Source organism: Chroicocephalus ridibundus, chromosome 5, assembly GCF_963924245.1.
Source record: "Chroicocephalus ridibundus chromosome 5, bChrRid1.1, whole genome shotgun sequence".
NCBI classification, from domain to species: domain Eukaryota; kingdom Metazoa; phylum Chordata; class Aves; order Charadriiformes; family Laridae; genus Chroicocephalus; species Chroicocephalus ridibundus.
Genome location: NC_086288.1, coordinates 76,600,729 through 76,616,353, shown reverse-complemented (window position 1 = coordinate 76,616,353; position 15,625 = coordinate 76,600,729). Strand labels below are relative to the sequence as shown.

At 40.5% G+C, this 15,625-nt stretch overlaps 1 protein-coding gene across 4 annotated transcripts in view; it reads right to left on the bottom strand.

Annotated features, from left to right (window-relative positions):
- The window catches only part of MTNR1A (melatonin receptor 1A), a 61,445-nt gene extending 46,272 nt beyond the window's left edge, over window positions 1–15,173 (bottom strand). For 2 of the 4 annotated variants that reach the window (XM_063336624.1, XM_063336626.1), the window contains exons 1-2: window positions 14,798–15,173; window positions 9,829–10,010 (exon numbers count right to left, since the gene is read on the bottom strand). Coding sequence is in view for 1 of the 4 variants with exons in the window: in XM_063336626.1 (XP_063192696.1) it covers window positions 9,967–10,010; window positions 14,798–15,149 (396 nt within the window). In the remaining 3 variants the exon portion in view is untranslated. Of the gene's footprint in view, window positions 1–9,828; window positions 10,011–11,934; window positions 12,428–14,797 lie in introns of all 4 variants that reach the window. The other 2 variants (XM_063336623.1, XM_063336622.1) reach the window with 2 other exon arrangements.
- Between the last annotated feature and the right edge of the window lie 452 nt (window positions 15,174–15,625).

Genomic DNA, 15,625 nt, shown 5'->3' with positions numbered 1-15,625 from the left:
CTACTGCCTATTCCATCTGTATCTTAAATCACCATGTGATCTATTATCTTTCTTGTCCTGCACTAATTTTTTACACTGTCCAAGTCTCATTTACGAAGTATTATAGACTCTTAAAAAACTTCACCAGCTCTGAAAACTGAGTATCTGTAAGATCCTTTGGCATCTGTGGCATCTTCAATTCCAAAGCCAAAGACCTCGTGTCCACTTAGGCTTGGACAGAATCGTCTCCAGGGAATACACAGGCCCTTAAAAGAGTGTTACTGCTTTTAACTACAGCTGAGTCCAAATTTTTCTAATACTAGAATTTTGAAAAATTTCATATGGTTGGAATTTTTTGTTCCATATTTAGAATGGTCTTACTCTTCATGTTTCATTACATATTCTGTTGCCTATTCTTTGGTGTCAATAATTTGCATAATTTATACACTATCACTGCTCAAAGGGCTTTACAGTGTATCAATGAAAACAGTTTAGACTCAAAATATTAATAGTTAGCTGTATAAGTAAAAGAAATTGGTGACAGAAGAAACTTGCAGTGATTTTTTTTTTTTCTGGATTCACAAAACCAGCAAATGGGAATTTCAGGTGCCTACGAGTTTCAGATTCAAAATTATTCTACCGTTTGCTCCACTTAACTGAGACTAATTTCAAGACTCATATTAATCCCTTTTTCCACAGCCCCTCCTCTCAGAACAGTGCCAGTACACCATGAAATTTTGAAGGCAATGCTGAGTCATTAAAATAAGCAATCTATATGGACAACTAACAAACCATTAGGTACTGGTTTAAACAGTTTAAGCAGACATTTTTTCCCAGTGGCCACAATCCAAACAAGAATTTGAAACAGCAAGAAGCGAAGAACACTTGTCAGTAAATCTAAGACACTTGCAGAGTAATACTGTATGTCAGAAGGTTCAAATTTATTTTTTCCCTACTTACTGTAAAATTCTTATCTTTTGTAAATTTTCTGACTGAAGTTATGTTATTATTACTATTAATAGTAGTTATTAACTGGAATGCTATCAAGCCTGCCTACCTATGCAGAGACTTACCTTCATAGCTGAACATTTCTGGTATTTCACAACTGAAGGGATTTGATGTAGAGGCAGAATAAATATGAAGTGCTAAAGTATAATCTTTACAGTAACTGTTTACTAAGTGCAGTCACAGTTTAAAATGACATAGGGTTTGATGTGGAAAATACATGCAGAAAAAAAATGCCTAGGGACTGAAAAAACCAATAGAAGCCAATGGATTTAGCTATTTTCTACACTGACAGGTTGAAAATCCTGACATAAAGAAAGATCGATGAGGGGATCTAATGAAATTTAACAAATTATAAGATTTGTCTAGGAACAAATATGGAAGGGAAGACATGACAGATGGAAGGACAAAAAAAGAGAACAGTACTTAAAGCAAAAGTCCCAGGGTGAACAAGAAATAGAGATCACACGTACACAAGTGCTCAGAAATTTAGTATTCAATATATCGACACAGACTGAAAGAGAAAGGTCACTTCTGAACTTTGAGTATGGATATAGAGTCAGTGAAGTCTACAGAGGACTGGGAAGATGGTTCTGGAAGACGATAAGGAAAAGGGCAACCGATGCCCTTTTGTTAGGACTTCAACAGAAGATTTTTTAAGTCTACTCCTCTGAAGGAGCACAAATAACAACATTGGAGAGCTTGCTGCCATTTGTTGTTGAAAACCTGGAAAAACAACCTAAAGCTGCTTGAAAACTCCAGAGAAATAAAGGGCAAGAGAAAATGACAAAATGAACTATGCCCACTTGCATTTATTATTCAGTACTTCAGAGCTTGCTGGATAACATGCAGTTTTGTTTTAGTTATAAACAGCAAAATGTTTCATTATCCTTGTCAGATAATGAACAGGTAGGAGAACTGAATCAAATACTGCTATCTAAATGGTCAGAAGCCTCATGGATTCAAAATGTCCTGAACAAAAGAGCAGCTCCTTCTGGAAAGCCTCCTTGTGACAAGGATTACGGTGGCGTCTAGTACCATGTCCATCCATCTCTCACGGATGGTGCAGAGGCATCCGTGAAGTAGCTGTACTGTCCTGTCTGGTGGCTGAGGAGAATTCCAAGCTAAAACTAAGTTGAACGATTATTATAACCAGTAAATTAATTTCGGGGATAATAAATCAGGCTGCTTATCAAAATTGGGATACTTATCAAAAGACACTAACTGGAAAAAACTCAGACCAAAATGTTCTGGGCTCTGAAGGGTCCAATTTCTTTTCCAGGAGCAAAAGAAATAAAAGCAAGCAGGAAAGCATGAGAGAGCACAGCACCATTTGGAGGCTGCTGGCTGAATAACACCCTGCGGACTAAAATCACCTTGAATGCCTGAAAGTTTGCAGTGAGGCCCTTTCTGTCCACCGTAAGTAGTGTAATTACTGCAGCTGTAATCACTGCGGGGCTTCTAATCCTGAGAACCGTCTCCAGTAGCACAGACAGACTCCAGCCCTAAGTAACCATGTAGGTACACATGCGATAAGAGTAGTAGCTTACTTCTAATAACGAACTCCACACTTACATCTGTGAGAGGAAGGCTGGTTTTAGGATTACTGCCTAATTAGTGCCCTACTATAGCTGACATTAATCTAACTTTTCCATTTATACTGCATTCCTAACTTGTCTGCTCATCCGACTCGTTTCTTACCACAGCATAGGCTCAGAGTTTCTGAATATAGAAAGCATAATATTACTTTAATTTATAGATGATCATTAGACAATCCTTTATTTCCAGTAACATTCCAATATACTAAGAACATCCATTTTTTAGTGTTTCTAGAAAAAGAAATTGGTCACATACTACATTTGTACTTATCACATGAATACATAGAAATGCCCCTACAAAAGAAATTCTTAATATAATGTTAATAAATATGTCTTCGGAATGGGTTTTAGCTTACATTAAACATATACTGGAGCTGCCACCCAGTGTTACTACTGGAAATTCCATTGACTTCATTGGAACACCTGTATAAGAGAGCAGACCAAAAAAACGACACAAGCAAATTCGTGGCTTGGAGATTTATTTGCAAGACAAGCAAGTTTCGTGTTTTTGAGTAAAGTAAGCAAACATTCTGTCCAGTCATCACAAGGAATGGTCAGCAATTCAAAAGTCAGAAATGGGTGAAATCTCTGTGAAATCTGAATCTGATCAAGAAACTTTTCTGAGTAAACATAGGGACAGGAGATAATATGAATATCTGAACATAAGCAAAAGATCTTAGAAAGTAATTCACTGCTTTGGTGGTAGTCTATGAAGTTATCTCTGCAGAAGATGTGCTCAGGGAGCTAGACTCCAGTGAGCATTCTGGCAGCAAAGCCCTGACACTGCAATAGCTTGAGAAAAGTAAAAGAGAAGACCACCAGAAAAGCTTACAATGAAGGGATGCATCACTGCTGTGACAAATGGGATCCCACAGTACAAAACAAGCACTGACAACAAGCAGATTGCAAATTCTACATCCACTCGGTTGCTCCAACTTAGCTTATTTGCATCATTTTTTTTCCATTCATACTTCTGCATTTACATGCTCATCAGATTCAGCCATATCTTCAGGGCACGTTTTAGATAATGATTGCTGCAAGGAGTATTAACAAGGTGCAAGTGCAAGCTTTGTCTGACATCCCCTAGATTGTCACTAAGTATGCATTAGAAATTCTTACTAGGAATAATTGCAAAAGCAGCAGTCAACCTCCTTTTAAAATGCTAGTGTTCATAATGCCCCTAAGAACAGTGCAGCATCTCAGTATTCTACTATTACAGAGCGTATAAAAAACGGCTTTCACAGAATATGTAATGGATCCCATAAGGGAGAGACCCGAGTCAATGACAACTCTAAAACAAGAGCCTTTCAGACAAAACCTGACAGATCTACCCTCAATGGAAAAATGCAGGGAAAAGAAGAAAAAAGAAAAAAACCCCAAACTTCAGCAGCCAACAATTTAACAAGGATAGTGCAAAGTTATTCTTCTAAACAGGAGTTATCACAGAATGGTTTGGGTTGGAAGGGACCTTACAAGATCATCTAGTTCCAACCCCCCTGCCCTGGGCAGGGACACCTCCCACCAGACCAGGTTGCTCAAAGCCCCGTCCAGCCTGGTCATCTTCATGCCATCTTCAGCATAATACCCAGTGGGTCTGGATCATCCAAAGAACACGTGCTAATGCATGATGAACAGAAGCAGGACAAATTCCTAGGAATGTCCAAAACCAATTGAACAAAAGTGGGTATGTTATATAGATACATAATATGGCTGGAGGAGAGCGTCTATGAAGAAGACAAGTATTATGCCATAAAAACTATGAAAATCAAGGCAGGTTTTCAGCAACCAAAAAATGTTCACAGTTGACAATCTTATCAGGCACTGCAGAGATTCCCAGTGTGGGATACACTGAATGGGCAAGAGAAAAAGGAATCAGAAGAGCTTAAAAAATCAGGAGTAAGAGGTACACAAATTTGTTAGAGAAGCTGCAAAAAAAATGCTCAGTTATTTGCTGAAAGCAATGTTCAAAAACCTTTGCTGAAAGAAAGTGCGAGAAAATCTGAGTGCGTTTTGAGCTCTACACTAGCTATTTAATATATGCTAAGACACAAACTTGGTTCTGCTGTCTTCTCCATACTTACCAGTCTATAGAGGAGATTAAAAGCTGTTTTATCCAGCCTGATGGGGATTACTGTGTTAAGTCTGTAGTCCTGGAGTTCGGCAGCCAACAATTTAACAAGGATAGTGCAAAGTTATTCTTCTAAACAGGAGTTTAACATGCATTAAACTGCATTAAACATGCAGAATAGTTAGAATGAGCTTGGCCAGTGAAAGCTATGTTTACTTGACGCTCACCGATACAGAAGTCCCTGTAGGAGCTGTTTCAATAAGCATGAATTACAGAAACACTGAAGTTGTTCTAATTTATACCATGAACTAAACCCACCACCTCTGTCTAGGGGGAGGAAAGATAAGGAGACGTTTCTGTCCTTTCTTCCTCTCAGATATGCTGAATATTGTTCTCCTATGTACGAGAGATCCTCGTTTCTCGAGAGTGTGTATATTCACAAACAATACACAAAAATAGGTTACAATGTGCCAGTGGATGCTGCATTGGGGGGGGGGGGGGGGGAAGAAAATTAAAATGTACTTTCCGCAAAAATACCCAAACAATTGGAGGAAATGTTTCTATGTGCATCTATACCTGTGAATTCATAAATCCAACGTGTACCACAAAATGGAACAAACTTTGGTACAAGTATCTTCTGCAGCATAGCAAAAACCAGTTGGATTTACATATGCTTTGATACAGGTGTGTTTCTGTATATACCCAACACAAGGCATAGGCAATATTAAGAAAATCCTTAGCAACAGGTGTTAGAAATGCGTTACCTCAGCAGGAAGGGAGAATAATGTTTATAAGGCAGTTTATAAGGGGTTTATAAGGCAGAGATTCTCAACAGTACAGTTCTTTCGACAAGAAAAAAAAACCCAAGAGGAGAGCTGAAAAGATAGCGGTCAGAGATAGGCAGATTGGTAAGAGAACTTTCCAAAGGAACACGACGCATATATATGATAATGTCATATTTGGCAACAGAACCACCAGACAATCTGTACAATGAGGCTATAGCAGCAAACCCCAATTCTGCAATTTATTCTGCTGACTGAACATATTAAAGAACTGCAAGTTTCTAGAAAGCAGAAGAGGACAAGGATAGTATCAAGGACAAACTGACGTGATCTGACCAGACAACTAGTAGAAGCAAACTGTCCTTGACCTAAGTAACACAATAGCCATTTGTTAAACAACAAAAAACCCCAAAGCCTACAAAGAACAGCATTGCAGGAGTAGGTGGTCTTTTGTGTTTTCTTTATTCCCAGGGGTGTTCTTGAAGCATCAGTTCTCAGACTTAATACCTTATATACCTACTATACATGAAATTGTAAGTGGCTTGCCATGATGTACCCACTCCAGGATACGCAGATCAGGCACACAGCATACAATGACCCTGATCTGTACTCAGCTTTATTGCAAGGGTATCAGTGATCCAACAAAAATCCTGTTCTGCCTCCAAAGTTATGGTAAAGACTTCTCTGCCTACCACACATTGGGGTTAAGGCTGTTAGCAGCATAGCAGCCTTCTTACTCATGGGTGTCGCAGCCAAAAAAGTGAAAGACGACAGGCACTGACCTCGGCAAGAGGTTTGCTATTGATTTCAGCAAAACCAGTATTTCGCTTTTAGAGAAGGTATTTCCAGAGATGAGGCACGCTCCTGGGGGCAGTGCTCTCCAGCGCAGAAGGGAAAAGGTTAGTTTGTAAATAGACTAATAGAATTTGATATCCACCTTTTTTGGACTAGCAAAATGACAGCCAAGAGATGAGGTTTTTATTCTCATCTCTCATTACAAGAACAGAGAGATGTTAAGTAACATCGGTACAATAGCAAAAGCATTAAAACTGTCAGAAAATGCATTTAGGCAGTGAGGATACCCTTCTTCAGTTGGAATAAGGAGAAAAAGCTATAACTTAAGGTGAAGGGTGATTCTGAAAGGATCTGTATGAACACCTACTGCACCTGGAAATTAGAGTTGATGATCAAGAAGGTTCCTTTCAATCCTCTATTCTAAGTGAGAACTGATTCGGTAACATGGAACCAGGGAAGATGGTGAGATGTAATATGGCTTAATGGAAATGTGGGGAAGAACCTAGGTTTTGTAAAGTAGGTCGCAGTTATGTGAACCTGCGTGTTAGGTGCAGGCTTTACAGTACTCACCTTACAGAAGCCAGGCCCCAGAATTACAGAGCCAGAGATAATTTGGAGACATACCTTTAATGTAACTTACTACTATAAGACAGAACATATTAATGCAAAATACACATAAACTGTTAATAAAAACGTGTTTTTTTTATTTACAGGCTATTATTTCTTCATCCAAAATGAAGTAAAAATGCAACAGAAGTAACTGATTCATTCACATCTATGCAGATTTCGATACTTCATAATATGTAAGTCCCACATTTTCAGCAATATCCAGTCTCAAAATAAGTCTCTGAATGCTTTTACTCAAGAAAAAAAAAAAAATATCCTGAATGCTGAAGGAGGATAAAAAGGCATTGCAATTCTTTGTTTAACGAGTGATTTTGTGATGTTTGACTGAAGGGACAAATAGTGGCTGTTAATGAGGAAAATTCACATATAGAGGTACCTTCCCTTCAACAACTCTAACACAAAAATGTCCATACCCTAACTTTATTGGGCTAAGAATACTCTTTCACCACTGAAAATTAAATCCCTTTTGTCCCCAACAGAGAGAGAGAAGAAAGTGTTCTTAAAAATCACGTAAGACTAAGGAGTAGAAAACTGCTCATCCCTCAATCAGGAAAACAGGAACAAATCAAATGAAATCTATAGCTACTACCAGGAGATGAAAAACATCCACGATCCTTACCCAAAACACACACAAAGATAGGTATTTGCTGAAGCTTCTCTAGGGTGTGACTGGATACCAATTTTCAAGGCTGAATGCTGTACCCATACCCATTCATCACTTTGGCCGATGGCTACGGAGTTGGCCATCTTGTCTGGCTAAATAATGTAGTACTGACTGTTGCACTACAATCACACTAGGCTAACACTTGCGTGCAGGTGAAATGGCAGACTAACAAAAGTTACCGACTGGCCTCACACAATACCTCTGTCGGCACAGCAACAGTTTCTCTGCTTGGTAACCTCTCCTTGAAGACCAATTAGTTTTGCTAACCTTGCATCTGCACCCCAAAACCAAAGTCAAGGTGATATGATATAAACGGACCTTATATTTCAGCATCGCATGTAAAAAATCACAAGTGCAGATCACGTAGAATGGGGTTTCTCTAGGCCTAAATGGAAAAAATTACACATACTGCCCAACTTACACACAAAGGTAGCTAAATACTCTGTAAGAGTATGGACAGAAAAAAATATATAATTAACCTGAAACCATCCACAGACCTTTCCAGCTGCTTAGTATGTATTTGAACAGAGAATCCCAGTGCTTGGTCACACACAGCAGGGTTTGAAACCAGCTGCTTGTATTCCCCCTTTTGTTTTAAAGAGCAGGAGACCTTAGGAGTTAGGAGAGATCAGAGAGTCCGAGTGAAGCATTGAAGGACTTTCTTAGAACTCCAGCAATGGAAAAGATGAGGAGCCCCTCCCAAATAAGAAAACCCTGCCCTCCACCCCCACCCTGGACAACTTAATTCACCTCCCTAACTCAAGTATAGGACTCAGATAATCAAGAGCTGCATTTTTATGATCATCAATAAGGTACTAACTATTCTGCAAAAATCAGATCTAACTGTATGGCCTGGTACTACATTAGATCATTTATAAAAAGGAAAAGAATGAGATGAAAATCTTTTACTTCGCTGGAAAGTGTTTCTACAAGGAAGGGGTATAAGTTTGCCTTCTCTTTATGGATAACAAATTTCATTTAAAAAAAAAAAAAAAAAGGCACGAAACTTGGTACCCTTACTGGTCAGTCATTGCCAGAAAACTATTGAGGAGCTACAGAAGTCACTGTTTAAAAGCTGTAAAAGACTTACTGATTACACCTTTGATTCTGCTCTACTTGAAAAGATGAAGACGTTCGCAGCATGCTTATCATCTGAATTTAAGGGTATTGGTAAAGGTTTTTTGGTATATTTTATCCTGACTTAAAACTAAGTAAGAAGATAATCAAACTTTTATTGTGTCACATAAGATAGGAACCTTGATTATCGCACTGAACAGTAATACTTTGTGGCTCCAAGAGGGCTAGATTTTGAAAGAACAATTCTTTAGTAGCAACATTTGTATTATTGTCCCAAGCATCGCTTAATTACACATGTGAAGTACCTGTTCATTTGGTCATTAAATAAGCAAACATTAGAACATTAACAAGTTGTGTTTTATTATCCCAAAGAATTCTAAGTAGCACTTGTCCTCCTGGAACAGAGGTTGGTAATTGTTTCTCAGGAGTGGAAAATATGGAATTTGAGGCAGCTCACAGATGTGAGTAGAAGAAAAACTGCCAACAGCAAGGGTGGCAAGGTTCTTACTGAGGTTGCAAAATTAAACTGTGATGCACAGCATTGAATTGACACCGCAACATTTTTATTGCCCTAGGAAAGCAAGCCTCACTGTACAAACAGAACAGACATTGTCAGATCAGCACTGGATATCTATTGTTGGCAGCATTTTCTGTCACTGAACTAGACTTGCTGATGATGTCTTATGCTAGAAAGACATAAAGTATCTATGTTATAACAAGACAGAAAAGCGGATAGCGTAAGAAGAAATAGAAAAAGAGATAAGAGTAGAAGCAGATCAGAAATTGCTAACGAAAAGATTAAAGATGAAAAAAAAAAAAATCTTAATGAGAAAAGTGAGAAGCCTTCACAAACTAATCTAAAAAGAGGCAGGCAAATAGTATAGCATCTCAGTACCATTGTCCGCTGGCAGCAGCAAACTGAAAAAAAGCAATGCTTCTAAAAACTTCAGAATGCAGAATCTTGCAGAGAGAATAATTAGGTGAGTTTGACAGACATATTAGTAAGAATAGAGTATTAATTATTTGAAATATTCATCTCTGCCTTTGGTCACTGGCAGCACAGTGCCATTTAAACAGGTTTCTGAAGTAAGTCTTTGATTCAGTAAATTATTCAATCAAAACCAGTCTGAGGAACAGCTTTATTTAAACTGTATTTTTATGCTCAGTTCTGTTCAACAATTGGCAAAGTTCAGCATCTCCACTAGACATTTTCCCTTCTCCCAAACTTCTTACCATTTTTAATACTGGAAGTTATTCATGTCTGAAATAATGTTCATTGCCACCAACATCTCAGTTTTCATCAGAACCCTGAATTTGTGCTACAACTTGATCTTCTACAAGTTATCTCCCTTGAGTCAAATATTTTTCAGGCTAGCCATTTTCTCTCGGGGCACAAAAAGAAGTCCAAGGATCACCTGTGACAAAAACAATGATTCCATTAGTCTGAATTCACAACAGGAGTTTCATTTATTAGATAAAACAATCTTTAATAGAGCATTTAACATTATCATTTTAAAACTAAAAAAACAAAACATCATCAAGAACAATCATAGTCTGAAAAGGCTGATGAGATCGCCAATCTCATTATCAAAAGATAGTTCCATTCTTATATTTAAAATTTATATTTTAGAAAATGCACTGAGAGGAACGCTTTTCAACTAGGTTCTTACACTGCTCAAACCAAAGCCCAGGGGCAGTTCAAAAAGCCTACAAAATAAAATTCTTATTGATAGATCCCATCCCCCAGTTCCGCAATGGCTGTACTATTTAACAAATATTGTAGTTTTTTAAAATAAAAAAAAAATCATGAGTAGCTGTGTTGCTTAGTTGTTTCATAAGTGACTTCACTGGTCTTACAGATTTTGGTCAAGGATTACCCTTGAATTCATTATTCTTTTGAGCGCTCACAGGGCTGTCTGGACCTAATGCGGCTGGAGGCAGATTTAGGACATGAACATTGGGTTTTCCCCTTTTTCATTGCCATCTCATTCAGAAGAGTAGTTAACACACATACTTAAGTTTAAACGTGTGCGCAGTCCTAGTGAAGTTAACTGTATCTTGCTGCTCTGTAGGGCCCTGGGGCCTCAGTTGCAGACTTTCTCTGCCATCTTCACTAGTAACAACAAAACATTTGGGACGAGGACATGACAAACTGGGGAAAATGTACAAAAAGCCAAGTGCATCTAGCACAGAACAGAGATGGGCGAGAAGGGTGTGAATTCAGCTTTCTGCCCTGACGTGGTAGGAGCTAGTTACCAGCTTGTCACCAGTCCCTGTCTTATCCCAACTCGTCAGGTGCTAGCAGACAGGACGGGCACAGAAGAGTGAGGGTGAGACTGCTGGGACTCTCTTCTTGTCTGATGGAGGCTCCCTTCCAACACAGGCCTCTGTTGGAGGGGCAGTCAGGGCAGCTTTGGTCCTCAGCACATAAAGCACCCAAGAAAAAGTAACCCACCAGGGCAAGAGAACAGTTTCAAAAGAAAGAGAAAGAAGAGCAAGAGGTGTAACAGCACTCAAGAGAGCTTTCTTCATTGACCTTAAGAATGGTCCGGTCTTGCAATCACTGAGCACCCAAATCACCCTGTCACCAAAGCGACAGGTGCATATTAACTGGCATTTTAATGTAACAAGTGGTAAACTAGTCTCCAAAGTCAAAGACTTACAACTGCTCCCTCACCTTGTTCTTGATGCATTGTTTTTCTTGGTGTGGGTAACAGCAAAGGCATAAGGATACTTGCAGTCACTGTTGTGCATGATATTAGATAAATCACTTTAAATTATCTCTTCAGTTTTCTGAGATGCTCTAATCCAATGTTGAGAGTTTCAAGTAAAAACTCCGCTTGTTGCAAAGAGTACTAGTAGTTCTTTAACCCACCTTCCCTAAGACTAGTTATTTCATCTTTCCAGGGTGGAACTGTTGAATGACTTATTTCTGATATATGAATATTAACAGTGGAAAATGAGACACGTTTGGATGATTTACACCAAACTTCTTTCTAAAATGAGCTATTCTCATTCTTTTTAAAATTAATTATTAAAGCAAGCACACCAAGTTCAAGCTGCACAAATGTGCTATCAAGATATGGACATTAAAATCCTTATGCCTTGAATGTTTCCCTTGAGCTTTATTTCAAAGTCAAAAGATCACAGACATCATAAACCAAATTCAGTCTTTGTGTAGGCCAGCATTAAATTGCAGCTGTTCCCATCAGGACTGAATTGGTGGCAGGCACCTGTTAGATTACAAAGTCACCATAAAAAAAAAAAAAAAAAGAAAAAACAGACCAGAACTAAGAAACTTATTACAAGTCAAGTATATTAAATAAAAGAGGATCCTACCAGTTGCATCATCAGCTTCTGTGTCTAGAAGAGCATCTACTGAAGCCATGCTCGTGACTATGAAGGAGTCTGTAGTATCAGACACTCCTCGCTTGCTGAGACAAACTTCTTTGAGATACTGACTTCTCTGCTTTGATCAGTGTCTTTTACTAACCTTCTGGCTGCCAGGAAGGTCACACCACTTGTTGAGAAGGTTTTTCTAGGCTTTCCTACTATTCCCCAATGCACTTTTTTTAATCAAAAGTCCACAGGTTCAATTTGTAGTTATCTTCCAAAAATATTTATATAATAGAGAGTGGGACAGAGATGCAAGATGTTTTCCCCCACCAAATCCACCTTTTTGGTAAAGTGCTCACTCAATACGCCTTATTCCTGTTAGTCCTCTCTTGCAAAGGAGGAAAAAAGTCTTCAGTGAGATACTTTTTCTTCAGGAGGTATCTTCTGTTCCTCCCTGACCTTTTTCCGGTGGAATTTTCATCCTGTGTCCTTTTTCCTCAATAAATGTGCCAGCAAGAGACTTATTAAGATAGGTTGTTGTAAAATAAGTTTCTTTCTTATTACACCTCCGTAAAAAGTTGTAACTGTCATTATAATTAGCAAGTTACAAATTCATTGTATGTATAAATCAGGTGTATAATCTGAATTACAGTAAACAAGGCTTAGGAAACTCTTACTTCTTCATACTCACAAATATTAGGCCAGGGTTTTCTAAATACTTATGCCTTGTCATAAATTTACTCGCCTGAGTAACCCCTTCTTCATTCAATGACACGTTTAATAGTGGTGCTCACATAAGTAAAGTTATGCCCAGGCATAAGTTTTTGCAGGATTATTCAAAAACACTTTGCACACCTTTTTGACACTTATTGTGTTCTTTCCAAAATTTTCCTTTAACCATGTACTAAAAAAAAGAAATATATTTACTCTGAAGAAAAAATACATTAAAAGTTTAAAAAACTTGTTACTATATGTTTTTCCTAAATCAGACTACAAACTATTTCCTATCTTGTACCATGTATCTACTTGTTTTAATTAATCCTTAATTTCAGAGGGTAAGCCAGTATGTAGTTCGTGTTCCAGTCTAAAATAATTTCTGTTCAGAAGAATGCTCTATTCTCCTAGCTGTAGGAGTAACTGTTGCTGGTTTACTGCAGTTTTTAACAGACGCTATGACAGAAAAGGCAAGAACGAGAAATGCGGTAAGAGTGAGCAAGTGAGCACGTGTGGGAATTCAAGAGGGATTACGTAGAGAATATGCACATGCATAAAGCCCAACGATTCAGCTCTGTTTCCAGAAAACAAGCACCACATTTATTTCAAACTTATTACCAGACATGTCTGTATTGCAAACTCCCCAAAGAAGTGCTGAAGTATATATTTTGCAATGAAGGGGGAGGAGAAAATCACCCTTTTCCCTGGAGTAACCCCAGCAATAGGCCTATCTCAACCTTCTCTCCCTCCATCTGAGCATCTCCCAGGAAACAAGGGTAGTCAAGTGCCGACTTGGACATCTGGAGTCCAATCCTCCTCTCAAATATATCGTATTGCAGTGTGTAACGCTGACAGCTTCAGTGAATGAAATGTCTGTCAGTGAAAGCAAGGAGAGTATATAGCTTTTAGAATTTAAATCAGTGGCAACCAAATATAGCTTTTAGAATTTACATCAGTGGCAACTGTAGGGAGAAAAAAAAATAATCTTTCAGTCTTCATTTTGGTCCTGTGTGTTGGCATTCCACTATGGCTGAATAAACCTGGAACGTACAACCCATTTGAATTACATGACTTAACCTTCAAAAGTTAAGCATGCCACTGTTTGCCAGAGTCCAACATTAGCCACCTTGATTAGACTAGCTTATAGCAAAGCCCGGGCTCAAGTTCCCCCTCAGATGAATTTTAAACAACTAGCTAATGAACTTGGTGTGAGTTATAATAAAGAACCTGAGAGCCAGTTGTGGAAAAAAAAAAAAAAAATAGAAGCAGCATCTCAGTTGTCATGGAGTGAAATTCTGCTTTCATTAACAATGCAGCTCTCTTCACAAGCTCCCTTTTTTTTTTTTTTTTCAATGAAAGATGCATAGGGTTTTGAGTGCACAGATTTGGTACACGTGCGCAGCAGCTGGTTTGACATGATAAAGCAGAATGAATCTGAAGAAGTTCCTGCCTGTCTGACCAATAATCCATGAACTAAGAGGGATTTACTCAATAGACCATCACAGAATCTATCCTGTCAAAATTAGAGACTTATTTTTTTAAGAATGTGCCTAAATCTGTTTTCTGTCAGATGTTTCCCATTCCCCAAAGACCTAGGTAGCAAGTAAGAAATGAACAAAGACAATGAAATGACTGCCTTGGATTGGTTGTGGGATTTCTTTGCTGAACCCTGCAAAGTCTGTAACTTAATGCTTGCTTGATTTGAAGCTCCAACCATAGTATTTATAACTGGAGACATTTCTGTAACTCAAAGAAAATCAATCAGAAGAACAGCATCCAGCCTGCACAGACACACACTGGCTGCCACAGCAGCATTCCCTACTTCCAGGTCTAAATTTCATTCTTAAATAAGGCTTACTTGCCTTTCTTTTTTTTTTTTTTGGCCAGGTGGGAACTGTCGAGAGCTAAAAATAGCACCACGATCCGGTGGCGGGCGCTAAAAATACCCTTAACCCGCTCCATCACCGACTCGGTACCAAAGATGAAGCCCTTGGCATCCCTCGCAGCCTGGAACCGCCGGCGGGGGAGGGATGAAGGCAAAGCGCGCCCATCCCCGGAGTTCCGCACCCGGGCAAAGTTTTACCGAGAGACAAGAGGTCACGGCGGGCCAACCCCTCGGGTCCCGTCTCCCCCCTTCCCCGCCGTCCCTTACCCGCGTTCCGCAGCTTCTTATTCCGGTAAACGGAGAGGATGACCAGGAGGTTGCCCAGCAGGTCCACCACGATGGTGAAGATGAGGATGGCGGCCAAAGTGGAGGTCACCCAGGGCGGGCGGCGCGGGGTGCCCTCGGCCGGCGGGTCCCGCGGGAGGACGGTGCTGTTCAGATCGCTCCCGTTCACTCTCATCCTGCCGGTGGGCAGAGCCGGGGCGGGAGCGGGGGGGGTGCGTGTCCCGGCCACCCTCCGCCGCGGGGCTGCCCGCCTTAGGGCGGAGCGTGGCCGGCGGGAGCGGGCGCTCCTCCCATAGCCACCGCCGCGGCTGGGAAGTTTCCCCGAAGTGTGCATGTGTGGCGGCGGGACACTTTTATAGCTTCCCCCGCCCCGCTCCGCCCGCCGCCACCGCCGCCGCCAGGTGACACCGGGCCGCCCCCGCGCCGGCACGTGCGCGGCCGGGGCTTCCAGCTGCCGCCCCGGCGGCGGCACAGCCCCACAGCGCCCCCCCGCGGCGGCTCCGCTCACACCCGCGCCCGCCTTCCCCCCATTCATACCGCCCGGCTCCCCCCATTCATACCGCCCGGCTACACCCCATTCATGCCGCCCTGGCTTCCCCCCATTCATCCCGCCCGGCCCCTCCATTCAAGCGGCGGAGGCGGGAGGGGGATCGATGGGGTTTGCTGTTTGCGGGCTATCTTTAGCTCGCCGCCTCTTAATGAGGCGGGCGCTGGGCTCCCTTCCCCTCCTCCCCCGGTCTTTATTTAACATCGCACTCGCACGGTAACGTGAGCGCGGCGAGAAACCCCCGCATTGTGGGGGGGGTCGGT